Source organism: Aptenodytes forsteri, unplaced genomic scaffold (assembly GCF_000699145.1).
Source record: "Aptenodytes forsteri isolate BGI_AS27 unplaced genomic scaffold, ASM69914v1 Scaffold1, whole genome shotgun sequence".
In the NCBI taxonomy this organism is placed as follows: domain Eukaryota; kingdom Metazoa; phylum Chordata; class Aves; order Sphenisciformes; family Spheniscidae; genus Aptenodytes; species Aptenodytes forsteri.
In genome coordinates this window covers 2616415-2633129 of record NW_008795035.1, presented here as the reverse complement: position 1 = coordinate 2633129, position 16715 = coordinate 2616415, and the positions used below count along the sequence as shown (strand labels likewise).

Genomic DNA, 16715 nt, shown 5'->3' with positions numbered 1-16715 from the left:
GTTCCTTGATGCTGTCCTGCACGCTAAGGAAGGGTACCTGTAATTGGGCAGTGACCAGAGTGCAAGCTAGTGCAAGCAGGAAGGTTGTGGTCAGGACTGAGGAGCGTTAGCAAGGCAGCACTGGATACTACCTGCTGCCACGCTTGCTAGACATGGCACAATCGGCTTAGCTGCAAAGGAAAGGGGAAGTCTTCTTCCAACTAGGACACAGTTATTTTGTCTTGGACACTTGGAGACAACCTTTTGGACTACGAATCCATAAACCACAAAATACTCATGTTAAAAGAATCTGGACAAAGATATTACATTCATGACTGCTTGTTTTTTCTTTTTCCTTTTACAAAACAAAAACAAACAAATTCCTTTGCTGTAATCAATAGTAGTCAAAAGATAACTTTCTTCAGTTCAAGGCTATCGGCTTTAAATGTTAAGGCTACAAGCAATACTAATTGATACAAAGCTTTTATTTCTGTTACAAAATTTACTATACAAATGTTTCCTAAAAAGCCAATGATTAATATTACATTTTTGTGACATAATGAAAAAACAATCAAAATCTAAGGGGAAACAAGTAAGTGTGCCTATACAGCTCACATATGTTTATTTAAGCATATTTTACGTATTAAAATACAGTAGTTACTTTCTGGATGAGGGCTCTCAAATTATAAAATTAATCTGTCGGGTTTTCAGGCTTGGCAGGGTAAAAAGTTTTCTTGCTGTGTCCTAACAGAGTAGGGGAAAAGCATCCTTCAGCAGTAAAGAGCTAAATAACCACACAGTTAATGGAGGGAAAGTTTAGGAAAATAATTACGTTAATTCACTTCAGACCTGATCCTGCAACCTTCAACCATGCAATGACATTCTTTGCCCAGCAGCAGACCCAAATTTACACTTTGCAGAATCGCATCCTCACTGAGGTAGAGATTGCCAAATAGCTTTTAGTGAGGGAATTGCCATGCGTGCCAATTCTAGAAACCAGTAAGGCAGTACAGTCTGCCCTATATTTTCAGACTTTTGGTACCTTACATAACTAGGTGCAAAATACTTATTTTTATTTCTGATTCTTTTCCTTGGAAGTGCAGTCATGTGCAATCAGGTGGAATAAGTGTGCTGATAATTTTCCTTCAGAAATTGTAATGGTTAGCGATGTGGACACTTTTCTTTTTAGGCAGAAACCATGAGGCACTGAAGCAAGCATTCACTTTTCTTGCACTTGAGGTCACAAATTTATGCAAGTCAAAAATGTTGGGCCTGCCAAAAACATCATGCTACACTCCACCAAATAAAAGGACACTGTTATTCTTACAAGGAAAGGTTTGACAGGACAGGAAATAGGCAGGGTCATAGAAGTTTACTTAATACCGAAACTTATTTAACCATCTTTAAGCAAGAATACAATGATAGTTATATAAAAAAAAAAATTAGAAGGGGGGGAGGGAGGGAAGACAAATACAAGAGCACCAGACTGCGCTACTACAGAAACTAGGGAACCTTAATAAAAATTAATATAATTCAGGTTACTATATGTCACCTGCCTCTACTGGGTTAACATGTATTAAGTAAATTTTAATTTATGTCCTGAACTTGCAGCAAGAGGCATCTGATTTGAAGAATCCAGTGCAGAGTTTACCAAGCTATACGCTGCTTTCATTACAATGCAATCCTTAAGTAGACTGCATTCCACTTAAAGGAATGGAGGGAGGGGGAGTAAGAAGAGAGTGAATATGAAAGATAGGAAAAATGTTGCTGTTCATTACAATTTTCCATTTTTGTTGAAACACAGCAGGAGAGCAAAGCCACAGGCTTCTCTACTGCTCTTGCATGCCAGGAGGGATTATGCAAACACTGCAACCACCCAAATCTTATTTAAATTATAGTCATTGTTCCCCCTTTAATGGTTATACTTTTGCCTGCTTTCACTCAAACATTGCTGCATCTTGCTTTCCGCCAACATAGTCCCAATGGGAGTCATCAACTCCTAATTATAGATGAACAGATCTTTGAAAAAATACCTCTGGAAAAAAAGTGGAAAAGAAAGCAAACTTTAAGTGCCATCTAGTGGCTGATCTACTAAAAAACGTGAAATAAAAAATTCTTAACATGCCACAGAGTAATATAACTGTAGCTGAACTGAGGAAGCAGTGCTTAAATTCACAACCGCTAAAGACCAGGTTAATACTTTGGGGAACCAAGAAAAGGACTAAAGATCAATGGTATTATTACCATAATTTTTCTTCTAAGATTTTTGTCTGTAAGTGGAGAGTTCAAATGGTAGGAATTGTCTAGTGATCACCTGTTCCTTCAAGACACTCAGCAGCTTATCAGCGTCTGCCTTGGTAAGGAAATACAAGTTGTCATATGTATTTCAGTCCAAATTAGAACCCTTTCAGATCTCAAAATAGAATCCACACCATGGGGGTGAATCTGGAGCCAAGCATCTGAATTCAAAAGTTAGCATTCTCCTCCAAATTCACCTGGGGTTGAAGGCCAGATTTTCTCTTACCTCTATTTGTAACGGGTCAAATCCATTTCTAAAAGAAAGGAGGCAGATTGTTAGTTAGTAATGTCCTTTTCCTTTCCCTGCAGGAAAAAGCCATCTTCTGCTACAGATGAGAATTCCCAACAAATTATTTTCCATTACAAAAGCTCCACATTCCATTTACATGAAGGACGTTCCACAAGATCATTCCCCAAGCTTTAGGTAACTCTTCTTGGAGATGACATGTCCCTTCCACAACAGTAGTTGACAGTCTAAACTTAAATAGCTTTGTCTGGACCTGTTCAGTGACAATGGAGAGCAGCTCAACATAATTTTTATTTAATGTAATTTTCTTTTTTTTTGCAAATAGCATTATACTTTGGACTTGCTTTGGAGCTTTACATCTCCTCAGTTTCATAGCTATAGTGAGCCTTGGGGATCACACCTCAGCGACAGGTTCTGGAGACATGAATCTCTCTAGATAGAAGTAAGACCTATGCATGTTAGTGTCTAGCTTCTCATGAGGTTACTTGCTCAAGCATGTTGTTCGGTCAATGACACACTTAGCCAGTTTTTCATTGAATTACAAAAATAATTTACGACGAGTTAATTTAGGCAGGATAGATCTCAAAGTAATGAACAAGATCAACGTGTTTCCCAGTCCTTTCTTCCTTTTGCTAATATAGAAATTTTTAAACATTCCGATTTTTGTTTAAAACAGGATCAAATGTGCTAATTAAAACTTAAAGTGTACCTTTATAAAGAGGGAAATTTAAACCTTGCTGAAGATGTGCCAGTCTGTCTTCTTCCCCTTGCTTATAGGGAGAGGGTGAATTGTACAAGTAAGAGCCAGGGGAAGTTAAAAACTAGCTTCTGCAACAGATACTGTTCTGTGCCTTCTGTGTATATTTACCAGATACCAAGATAAAATACTTTCGTAGCATAGGTGATATTAATGGAAAAAGGGAACATTAAAAGAATTTTGAGGGTATTGCTTTTCGTATTAATGAAATTGTGGGAGTTTTGTGGTTTTGTTTTTTTTTTTTTTTTTTAAAAGGGAGATGCAGGCAGCGTGGTTTGAACCAGAAAGTAGCAAATACTGTTGTAAGAACTCTCTACTCACTACCAAAACAAAAAGTTCCTACAGGTTTCAATACAGGCCCTGGTCTGCAGTAGCAAGCATCAACTCAAGAGCTTTCAATACATGGGTATGTAACGCTTGCTGCCTGGTTAGAAGTATTTGTCTTCTATAGATTTGCTACTCGTATTGAAGCAAAACCCCAACACTATAAAAGGAATTACCAGGATTTGTTACCCTAGCACAATGGTTTGATGCACAGGGAGGAGCTCAGTGTAGAGGTGAGCTTGAAAGCTTGAAAACATTTCCATTGTTTCAGATGGACAGACTTTTCCAAGGTCCTACTGGGAAGAGCCTTGCAGTAATCTTAAACTCATTACATGCTGCTCTACTTAAGTATTGAGAAACGATGAAAAGGAACTCAACTATACCAATTTTCAAAATAAGTGAGCCCTTTTTGGTAATGACACTTAGATAACTGTATGTTGACAACTTACAGCAGGCATGGATCTGTAAATTTATGTTTCTTTGTGCGTCTGAGATTGCTAGAAAAAGCACTATCTCAGAAGCTAATACTATTCCTCCTTATCTCAGAATCTGGACTATTAGTATTACTTTCAAAAATGGAAATTAGATCAATTTCCAACAGGTACAACACATTGTACATGCCAACAGAACTTAAACTTTTTCCTTGTAGGTTGCTGTTCCAAGCAAGATCATCTTGTAGTATCTTTTAAAAAGCACTTGCATCAGTGTATCCCCTGCTGTTTTTTTCCTTTGGGGGCAGGAAGAGAAGAAAAGAGGAGCAGCAAAACTTGCTCTCAACTTACAGTCCAGCAAGAGGAAAGAGCTTTACACAAAAGGATCACAGTTATTTTAAAAGACCTTTAAATAGCCTTTGGTAACTGAAGTTCCTTTTTGGCAGGTTACAGAATGGAAGAAACTTAAGTGTCAAGATCAGCTTTTCCAATTCATTTAAAACTTCATTGGTATGATGTGCTTCTTGCTTACAATAGGCTTTTGGATGGTAAGCCTGCTTATGAAGGTCTGGGTATACAGATATAAGCACAGTGTTGTGATGGGGGGGGGGGAAGGCAGAAAGGACTGATAAGCATCTAATGCACATGGAGGGAGAGACTTCTACCCTAGTCAAAGATGAATGTACTTACTGTTTCAGCACTGCCATGTCAATGTAATGACTATCCTATGGTTGAAGGGGTCTGAATGCTGTCATATTACACTTTATTTTCCAGCTCTTTGGGGAAGGGGGGGTAAAATGTGTAAAACGTATAAAACGCGCAGTATTTTGGGCCTACTTCACTGGAAATGGTTAGTCCTAGACAAGGACGTGACACTAATACCAACAGGGTTGTTGTTATCCGAGACTACCAAGGAGAAGAATGCTGTGAACATCTTAGTCTACAAAAGGGCCTACCTTTCCACTGTTGAAACGCTACTTAAAGCACAGTGTTTCATACCTGTGACCTTTCAGCTAAGAAAATCTAAAAAGAGAATACAGACAGCTGCAGGAAAAAAAAATTATGTTTGAGAGCCTCACAGCCTTTTCTAATTCTTTTCTGTAAAGTGGCAAAATACTCAAGATTCTTTCCTTTTTGTCCCTTCTCTTGTGTGCACGTTCTTTCAGCTGAAAGCTTTTGAGTAATTTAAGAGGTTCCCACACTTAATGAAACAATCAGGTTCGGGACAGATTCCAAAAGTATGTTAACTGGTCAAAATAGAGCTGAAAAAAAACAATTCATGCACTGCTTCAATCATTCAGAATCTTTCTTCCATACAGTAACTTATTAATGAATTTGTCAACAAATATTTCAATAGCATGTTTTGTAGCATTTATTTACTATATAGAAGTTATTTCCAGATGAGTTGTGTTATTTAGCTCAAACACTGTATTGCCTGCTCTTTTAATAGAGAGCTGAAAAATTGGCTGTTTGAGGATCAGCTAAGGATCAAAGACAGAACTTTAGCTTTGAACAGAAACACACGTAGTTTGACAGGTTGTAGAAGATGCAATGTTAAATATCTTTGCCCTATTCTGACTTAGGGGTCAGAGTGTGAAGTCATATCGATACCTGTATTATCACCAATTCTGTATGAAATAGGCCCTCAGCCTGAAATACTGAGCTACATGGAAGATAGCTTTCAGAAGATTAACACAAACTGGCAAGGGAACAATCAGCCATTTTAGTTTAGGTGAGTAAAATAAAATAAAATCATTAAGTTATTTTTTTAATTTATTAGAGTATAATCAGCACATAAACAATGAGTTCTTATTACTGAGGACTGAATATCTACAAAAAGAAAAAATAATCCATCAACTAATCAATAAAGTCAGTCATGCATGTTTCCCTGTAATGCAGATGAATCCACTGCCTGTAAAAATAGACAAGAGGACAGATACAGAGAATTCTGAATAAAACTTGAATTTTATGTACTCCAAAATCCCACTTCTAATGCAAATGAAAATTTAGAAATAGCATAACAAAATAAAAAATATAGAAAGCATATTCAAATCATTTTCAGTTCTTTCCCGTAGAACCAAAGCCACCTTCGCCACGTTCTGTATCATCTAGAGCCTGAAAGACATCAATTATGATAAGTTGGTTTAGTGTCTTAACTTGCCTTTTGTTTCTACACAACAGGTATTGTCTGTCATAGAGGAAGGTACATTTACTCGTAACAATAGCTATAATTGAGAAACTAAACCAAACAGTTTGAGACATTTTAGAGTACCTTTTGTACAAGTTTAAACAAATCCCACATCGTGAGACAACTGTTTTCAGTATATACTGAAGTGTTTCTCAAGTACCTGTTAACTCTGAAAACTACCAAAAAAAAAAAATCCCTGTAAATGCATGCAAAGCATCAAGATTTTTATTCAGGTAGCAATGCTACTATGCAGTTTTAACACTGAAAGTTGTTTCAAAGCAAAGTATTTATCTATACCATAAATTTCAGCTCATATACAACTATCTTAAACTACTGATTATTGAAAATAGCAGAAATATTTTCTTTTGGCAACTTACTTGAACTTCTTCTAGCTCAGGATAGTAAATGCGTTCACAGATGAGCTGGGCAATCCTATCCCCTTTTTTAACTGCAATGAAGTTAAAATATTATTAGTTACTTCAAAAAAGTGAACAATCAATACAAAGTTTAGACAATCCCCTTTCAAGAGTATCAAAATGTACTAAAGTCTAAACACTTATTTGAAACTTAGTTAAGCAGATGTTAATAGTCCCAGAAAAATACAGGCTAAGATAAACTTGTGCTTAGTCCTTTTAAGGTGAAGTTTCAGCAGCAGTACCAGCTCAAGGCATCTCCCCTCACTCCTGCTGCCATACTGTGGCATCTTAAGTGTCATTATGCATAAATACTGCAGAGATGGAGAGGCAGCTGTATGCATAGTGTGGCTCCTTTTTTAAACTAGACCCAGAAACTGATTTCTCTGGGGGGAAAAAAACCCGAACTGATAAAAGGAAAACAAAATTTCTGATTAGTACCCAATCTGGTTCACAGAACTTCCGTAAGAAGCTTGTGCTGTGAAGTTGCAGGAAAGGCTGCAAAAACACTGGCAATATTGGAACTGGACCCTGAGGCTTAAAACTGTTTGCAGAGAGACAGCATGATTAAGGGAAAATCTATCTTTATTACTCATGTTTCCCAGGATCCTGGAGAAGCTTTTATCTCAAATACTGCTCAGCTAAATCTTTTTTTTTGCAGAGCAAGAAACGTAATACAAAGTTGCGCTTCAATACAGCTCATGAATCTAAAGCTTAGCTAAGCAGGGGTTTTTTATTTGTTTTCGTTTTGGGGTGTTTTGCGGTTGTTTGGTTTTTTTTGCATGCTGCCTAATTTGCTAGGAGTGGAATCTTTTTGTGTTTCCTTGAGAGGGCATTGTTAAGTTTCCATGTTTTTGTTAATTGTAAGAAGAAAAATGTTCTCAGCTAATTCTAACTCTTCATGGACTTCTAAAGAAAAAATAGTTTCTCATTTCCAGTCAGATGGCTGAAAGGAGGCTCTGCCAAGCTTAACACTTGCCTTCAAAAGTCTCCTTGCCAAAGTTGAAGAGTACCACACCAACATTTCCCCTGTAATCCTCATCAATAACACCAGCTGTCATAAGAAAGAATTAAGAGGGATATCAGTTAATCAGTGTTGTCAGTATATTAGATAAGTAGATTAGACAAGGTTTAGATTAGTAGATGATTGCAGTATCTCATATTAACATCCTTTATATTACTCATGCACAATTAAACAATATATATGAAAATACTGAAATATCTAAAAATGCTACTCAATCTTGCAAAAAGAACTGAAAAACACCATCACGTATCAAGAAGTGTTTTACCACTGTACTACTAATTTTAGCTGTAATACCCTATCTGAAATCAAGACAGCTGTACCAAATTCAGGCTCCATTTGTTCTGCTAACTTCAGCTCTTTGAGTGTCAAGCAGAAATCTGTTCTTAACTCTAACATTTTATTTGAGAGCTATGGATTTGCACAGATCCAAATCTCCTATCTCAGGCAGGCTAACAGAACTAAAGCTTTAAGGAATTGATTGTCATTCAGCTATGTTCAAGTGTAAATATTGTAAAACAAGCTTGCTTTTATAGTTTATATAACTGTATTAACGACATAGTTAAGGAGATTATCTACCAATACACGTTAAAATAATCATTCTGCTTCTTTGGGGTTTTTCTCTCTGATACAGGAAGCATACTTCCAGTAGAAAAACTGGAGTTTGGGCTTCCTTGTGGACCAAAGCATGTATTTTGAAGTCTACTTGCAGAAATAATTCTAATACTAAAATTACATGTCATTCCAAGCCATTCCCAGACTCATACATACAAAGTACTACCTTTGGAGATTATAAACACCAGAGGGAATTGTAGTATGACTATACCTTGAAGTTTTAATGTCGAACCACAACAGACACACTTAAGAATAGAAAACTGAGGGTTTTTTCTTAGTTTCTTTAGCTGTGTGAAAGTACTGCAGTACATACGGTCCACAGTTACTGTATGATCTCTGCACTAGGTCTAGAGTGAAAAACATATTTGTACAGCTCTCTTTCCCTTGTAATGTTATGGGTTAATCCAATCACATTTCTGAACAGCTTCCTAATTAAGGTGCTAGTAACACTGGGAGTATCCCCTGAGTTCTGAAAACTCAGAAAAACATGCAGTTCTCAAGTTGACTCACTGGTATTTAATGCATGCAATCGCTTAAAGGGACCCTAATTACAGAGCACCGTCAAAAGTAACAGTGAACAAAACATAGGGGTTGCTCTGCATGAGTGTTTTCCAGAATCAAAAAAATTATTAAAAAAATTCTTCAATGTAGCATTCAGTTCTGTTGATTCAGAGAGCTTGATGTACCGAAGCTACATGCACAGGTCCTATACTGTTTATTTGGTTTAAGTTAGAGCAGCTTTCAGAAAGTCAACTATGCATCAGCTAAATTGAGAATCACAGTACATCGCTTATATTGGTGACCACAGAGCTTTCTTGCACAATTTCTACCACAGCTCAATATTCAATTCAATACTTAAAAATATTAAAAATCAAATCCTATGCACACGTGTCAAATATATAAGCAAAAAAAGCTGAACTATAAAACAATAACATGAAAATTTTGCCTTCTTACTTCTAGCAAAGTACTATTCTTTCCTCCTTTTTAAAATACCAGATAATCTGGAGCCCTTACATAATTGCTAAACCAGGGGTGACACAAAGTGTTAGCTAAAGAGTGCTACTCAAATAATTTGCTTTGATTTATACAACAGTGGACACCGAGTCCATGCTACATAGATGCATTACAAAGAGAGATTCAACAAACTTGTAATGGCAGCACAAATAATTTTAAGCATCACTCAAGTTCTGCAGTCAGTTGCCCACTAATTTGGTGTATTTGTTCACATGAGTCAATCAGCTGGAGAGCTGAAAGCCAGAATTCATATTTGGCACAGAAAACTATGTACATATGCACATAAATGCATACAAAAGATCATTAGCTCTTCGGATAAATTCTTAATTTGACAAACCATTCTCAAGTGTTTCTGTACAGCTAAGACAACGTTTTTCCTAGACCATATGCTGGGATAGCTATTGCCATGCATTGGATTTTGATAATGGCATTTGCTAACTTAACATAACGAGGGCTAGTTTTATTTCTCTTATCAGAGCAGAATACTGTATTATATAACACAATACTCAAAACTGATTACTACAGATTACTAATTCTATTTAAATGGAGATTATGCTTTTATATGTATACAACGTACCCATTTAAGTAGTATGGTTAGATTTATACATGCAAGAAACTCTTGCATGTCACATCTTTGCTGGAATTATCTGAAGAAAATTTATAGAACAGAACTACTGGGGCTACTTAAAGTCATTCTAAATTAACTTTTTGGCTTTCATATCTCTGACAGAAAGCAAGTTTATTTCTACATGACAAAAATTGTACTCAATGTATTGGTTAGCGCTTAACCTTTTGATCTACCAGATGTTGCTGCTATTTTCTGGGAGGAAAACAAAAAGAGTATCTAAAACTTTGTACTGGAGTAACTGGAGCTTAATGGCACATTAGTACTTCTACCCCTTTTTAAACCCCAAACCTTTTTTTTTTTCTTTCTGAAAAGGAGTGTTATAATGGATCTATACTGATTTACAATGAATCTAGTCAGATGGCTTCCCTGACCTTTAAACAATGGCATTAGCACAATCTCAGCTTTATGTATAGACACCAAAATTTTTTTTACAAGTATTTGTTGAAAAGGCTGTCATCTAAACAGATACTTCTATGAACAGATAACAAATTCTTTTGACCACCTATTTTGACTACTGCTAGAGACTGGCTCCCTAGGATTTGAAAACTGTCTGATAACTAAAGATGGAAAAGACTGATGAATACTTCTGTGGCTGAACTGAAAACTTTAATCACTCGTATTATTGACTAGAGGGGGAAAAAACCCTCTCACTAAAACACTAATTTTCTAAGCTTAGCTATAAACACCTTGTAATGGTTCTACAGATTGTATTGGATGTATTTTCTAGCAGGCAAGAATTGCACTTCCTGCACACTTCTGAGGATGCAAGCTTTCCAGAGGATGCAGAGAGGAAGAGCAGGCTTCTTCCTTAAAAGCATACCTCATACAAACAGAACTTGCAATTAGAGTTGAAGTTATGTACTGAGAAAATAACATTTAAAAATGTTTTGTAGCCAAAACGATTAGTCTAATGCTGTGCTGAGTGACTGAAACACTGTCAAAGCCATGATAATTTCAAATTCCATTAAAGGCACAGCTGGGTAAAGATTTTGTGAAATGAATTTCCTACCCATCATTTCTCTTTAAAATATATTATACCTCCACTGACATAGTCTTACTGAGTTTAACCACCGTGTAGATCTTGAGTTCAAACTACGCTATTTGTATCAAAGAATATATGATCCTTGGAAGATACAGGAAAATATGATCCAGGAAGACCTGATCAGTTTTCCTTCTGTATAGGGTCACAAACTCACTCTATGTAACTGGGCGTACTGGCAAAACACGTTAACATCCTTGGCATTCTGTTATTCTGGAACAGCAAGTTGCAATAATTATATACGTTCCTGAGGACTAAGGCACTCTGCTAAATTATGTGTATTGGGTGGAAATCATCTAAGTAATTTTTGGAAAAATCATGCATTGGAATTGGCAGTCTGACATTCTGTCTTACTCTGTCAGAAGTTTGGCACGTTGCTTGTTGGGAAAGCATCCACACCTAGCAGATGTGAATTTTGAACATATTGTTACATGATCCCAATTTTTCTCCCTGACCCTTAGGACTTCTGGCAATGTGTTTTTACTTAAATGGATAATGCCCTCATTGTGACAAAAGTACTTCTGCAGGACAAGTTAAAATTATGTAACAATTGTTTTGGTTGGGTTTTTTTTTTTTGATAAGAAGTCCTCTACTAACTGTCAGTAGTTTTTACTCATGGTTTGTCAACTGTCATTTTTTTCAAAATCTGAACATAGGTCATCCTGCTAATCACTTCTGGTTGCCTTCTGGTATTTCCTAGTTTAACTTTCAGATTGAAAAGACTGTTGCAGAGGATATGTTATTTTTTCATATAAACAAAAAAATTGTTTTAGAAGCGTTGCTTTAAAGAACCACACTATAGTAGACAATGTGAACTACACAGAGTCATAGGGGTGTAGAGAATCTTTGATTCCCATCTTAGTGCTCTTTTGCATGTTACCCAGCAACCCTTAAAAAACCTTAGTGTAACAGACGTGCAAGAATCAATTCTTATTTAAGACAAAGCCTAAATGAAACAAAGCTGGCACAGATGTTCCCCTTTAACTTCTGATACCAGAACTGTATCACAAGCACAGCCAGACTTTGATATGCCATAAAGCAGACAGAATAAAGTAGTTCTGCAGCAGCTCTGAATTATACTGGAAATTGCTTTGCTTTTTGGCTGGCTTGGCATCAGAAAGAGAAGGATGCCTAGAGTCACCCTTCCTCACCTCTAGAGCCAAGCTGAATTTCTAATTCAGCAAGTAAAGGCTGAGTACCACTGCTCTAAGTACTCTCTCCTGTTTAACACTGGGGGGGAGGGAACAAACAGGAAGCCAACAAAACCAAAAAAAACCCAAAAACCTAGTGAAGAGGAAAAGGCCTCAACTTTTCAGCACGCTTTTCTTGTCAACTTCCATTATGACTCAAATTATCACGTGCTTGCAAAAAATGTGCTCTCTCGGCCATCCAGCACTTTTCAAGATACCCATTAGATGCATCTTCTTTATGTCATTACATCAGAAATGTAGGGTTTGGTTCTTTTACTACAATTTACTGCCAGAAAACCCAATTGCTTAGGGTTTTAGGAGGCAGACAACATTTTATTTAACTTAGAACTGTATTCTTATACAACTAGAACAACGTAATACACATTTAGTGCTAGTTAAATTGCTGTGGTTACAGCTGTGCTCAGAATAACTCCACAACAATCTTAGCGGTGAGAACTTCTGTGCAATGTAGACGCCATTTTGTAATACAATACTTAGAGAATCTGCCTGTGCTCTGATCAGCCCTGCTGCAAGGCTGGAATTGAACTTTCAACATCATTTACTTCATGTTGCAGTTACAGGGATATGGCAAAAGGACAGTGAGGCTTTCATGAAGGCTTCTGATTACAGATATGCCTATAATAATTGTTTTTTAAGAGATATCTGTGAATTTCTAATCAAGATTAAGGAAAAGCTCAAAATATTTAAAAAAACCCCACCCTGTTCAAAACAAATCTGTTGCTAGTACTGAACAAAAAAATCCAGTAAAGACTTGTAGAAAGTGGGATTTTAGTTTTATTTCTGTTTCAAAAGACTTTCAATTTTTAAGTCAATTAATGTACAAAGTTACGAGTTTAAATTTCATTTGCTTTACATAATTTGTTACATTTTCATCAGTAAGAGTAAAGCTTTTGTTCTGAATAATCAATTCTACCCACAGTAATGGTGTATTCCAGTGCTTTCTATCATTCCTTTTGAATATCATTACTATATATTCTCTGCGTAAAAGAATATCTGTATGTTATTGATTGAATTCATTCAGATCTTACACTAGGCTGAAAAGAATCACGCATAGATGCTTAGTCAAAACGGAGAAAGCAGAATGTAAAAAGTCATCTTTAAAGCCTAAACCAAAAAATAACTTCTATGCCAGGTACTGCCTACAAAAGTATGACACAGTTGTTATTTTCAAAAATCAGTAATATTTTTATAATTTAGCAGGTTTTAAAATAATTATGACACACTGGCTCTCTGAGGTATTACCCCGTTATCTCCTTTTGCCAGACTACCAATGAAGCTAGCATTATCTATTTACACATATTACAATGTGAAATTAAGGCAATTCTGCAATCAAGATTTACAAAGTCTTAGTAAAAAGAACAAAAATCTTACCACCAACATCTATGAAGTGCTTTGCAGCTAAACCAGAACGCGGTGCTAGAAAACAAGAATTTTTTTGTAAGTATAATAATTTATTTCCTCTAAAACTCTTACATGATATTTATAGGTTAGATAGTGTGTTTGCACAGAGTTGTGGCAGCAAGAACTGTTTCCACAGTCTTTCTAAAATAAACACGATTTTACAGGAACTACTGTAACTGTTAATGTATATGTTAAACAAAATAACAGCTGCTACAGGCTACAAAGAAATTGCAATCTTTAAGTGATATAAGCATATCTTTGTTTAGACCACCAATTGCAGAGTAGGTTTCTCCAAGGAAGGCGGCTGGAGCAGACGATGACTATCTAAATCTTGGTTTATTTTTGGCAGCTACCACTGGTTTGGAATAATCCCAAAAGACTATTAGGTCAATCCATTCAAGTTACAGTGGAAAACAATATTTGGGAAGCAATTTACTAAGAAATATTATACACAGATAAATTAAATGATGTGCAGGTTTAGGTTTTTTGGGTTTTTTGCTTACCTTAGCCTACTTTGATGAGGAGCTAAAATGTTACTCTCTTCAAAATTTTGTCTGGGATAAGAGAAATGCACAAGCATTCTCCTTTTAGATGAAAGGATACGGCAAACTGATCATGCTCTTCCACTGGAGTGGCTATTGCTTTTTCTGCTTTAAGAATTTATACATAATTCAGAAAACTAATGCGCAAAACATAACAAAATATCTTGTATAGGTTCTCTCAAGTATTCTGTCACAAAAAGTAGTCAAATTCTGCTACGCTAGTACTCTTACTTCAGGGTTAATTTTTAAACATCCAGGGGTGTATTTTCGGTATGTCCATTACCTATTGGTCTTTGTGATTTGAATTCTGAAACTGCAGAGAAATAACAAACTATTGCATAGCCTATAAAGTTGTATGCAGATTATGAATTTTGCTGATCATCTTTTTGCCATTTGACATACACCAAACCTCAAATGTATTTGACAAGAAATGTCTATTACGAGGCTTAATAAATCATACAGCCACGTGACACCTCTTTTTTGTGTACACTAATTCTGAAAGCTTTCGGCAGAATCTAAATGTGAAGATGGCGTCACACCTGTTCTACAATGACTCTGCAGCCTTTTTACAGCCTGTTTACTTACCTACTCGACCATAGCATCCAGAAGGAAGTGCAATTTGAATGTCTGTTTTCACTACAGCCTTTTCCATGGGTGGTATCACACAGTCATAGGCACTACATTAAAGAAAGAAACACTAGTTTATACAGAACACTTTGAAATTTTTCTTCTCTGTAACTTAAGGTACAAAATTATCCAGAATTATTCTTGATGGGAATTTATACCATAGAATTTATTCAAGAATTACTTACAGATTTGCAAAATCTAATGCAGATCCTAAACCACAAGATATTCCCATTGTGATGGCGCTAGCTTAAGATTTCAGTAGTGTCATTTGAACAGCATAGTCTTAAGACTGCTAGTTTTAAATGTTTTTTAACTGGTAAGATAGACAAAAAAAATACAAGTTTAACTTTAAATTAACCATTAGGTGAATGGGGTTGTGCAATTTTTGTGCAAAAGCAGAAACTTTAAGGGTAATACACTCTTCTAATTAAGCTTTCTACAGCAGATGAAATAGTTGTAATCAAAACCAATAATCTATTAAGTTAAATTTTAGGCAACAATGTTGTTTTTCTGAGCAGGTCAGAAGTTCACGATTCACATGATTCTGTTGGGAACTGCAAACGAGAGAGATTTTAAGAACTTTTCTGAAGCTACCCAACTGGAGGCTTAATGAAAGGCAGTGATGACAATACCACAGTGAGACTGTTCTGCTTGTTTAAGGCAAGCATATATTGGCCTTGACGAAGAACTGATTTTTAAACACTGGGAAGCATTGAAAGGCTTTTTATGAAACGGACTTTTTCCGGGTGTACAGTGCACCACTGGAAAAAGAACAAAAACAAACCTGGTAAGACAAAAGGAACACAAACGAAAAGTGTCAAGCCGGGTGAAGCAAAGCTTCAGGAAGGAAGTCAGATAGGCGAAGGAAGAAAAAGACAGGCTGATTATTCTAAGTCATACTAAAAAAGGGAAGCTAGAGGAGGTCAGAGTGCAGTTCAGATATAACTAGTGATTGTACTTGATCAAAGAAGCACTATGCGAACAACCACAAGCCTAGCTGCAGATACTCCTGAACATAGTGAAAACCTTTGAACAATGGTTATTATCAGTTCAAGCAAACCAAAACCTAAGCCTGTACAGCAACACATGGTTTCCAGCTAGGAGCATTATCAAACTGCCAGAACTCCCTTTGGCAGGCAGGACCCAAGAGCCAAGAGGAAAGCAGAAAAGCCTAAGCGCTGGTAGGGAGAGCCCACATGCACTACCATTTTTTTGTTTCAATAGGAAGGCACCCAGTCAATGCTGGCGCCAACAGCAGCTCAGGCTGATGTGTCAAGCCTGACTTTTGGCCAACGGCTGCATCGCTACCTGATGAAATCGGTGCTGCAGCGTGACTGGACCACAGATCTCTGGAAACGAAGGGAGAGGGATGGAGGAGCACGGGAGCTAACGAACAGGCCAGCTCTGGCCTCCTCTTCTGCAGGGCCGGCGAGCCTCTCCGGGGGGCTCCGCTCAGTAAGAGGACCTGCCTCACGAAGGCCCGGGCCTCCGGGGGCTGAGGCCGTCGGAGCCCCGGGCCAAGGGGCTCACCGAGCGGGGCGGCAGCGCCTCTCCCCGAGACGAAACGGGCCGGGACGGCCCGGGGCGTGGCGTGGGGTCCCCTCACCTGTATAGATCGTAGCCCGCAGCCCGAGCAGAGCCCCTGGAGGGGGCGGAGGCGTTTTCGGACAGCTTAGTGAAGCGGAGCCGTGCGGTGGGCTCCCTGGGTACCGAGCCCTTCTGCCTCTTGCTGGGGGATGGCTGCAGAACGGCCTCGGAGGGCATCGCTGAGCGGGGACGGGAAAGCGAGAGACCCGCTGTGAGGGGACAGGGAAAAGCCCGCGAAAACCGGCACGGCCCACTGAAGGCGGAAACAGAGGGGGAAACGGCTCCATCCCCCGCCTCTCTCTGCGCGGTGCACCCTCGCCGGTGAGAATGGCCTCGCCCGGCTCCTCCCCAGCGCCCAACTCCCCGGGCCCTCGCTGAGGGGTCCCTCGCGGC

At 37.8% G+C, this 16715-nt stretch overlaps 1 protein-coding gene across 1 annotated transcript; it reads right to left on the bottom strand.

The window, feature by feature from the left end:
- Window positions 1–452: 452 nt before the first annotated feature.
- Window positions 453–16532, bottom strand: DUT (deoxyuridine triphosphatase). The gene is made up of 6 exons (XM_009276492.1): window positions 16342–16532; window positions 14694–14785; window positions 13537–13581; window positions 7617–7691; window positions 6602–6672; window positions 453–6151 (listed from the first exon to the last, which is right to left on the bottom strand). Exons 1-6 carry the CDS (start codon window positions 16497–16499, stop codon window positions 6095–6097), a joined length of 498 nt encoding a protein of 165 aa, XP_009274767.1. The 5' UTR covers window positions 16500–16532; the 3' UTR covers window positions 453–6094.
- Between the last annotated feature and the right edge of the window lie 183 nt (window positions 16533–16715).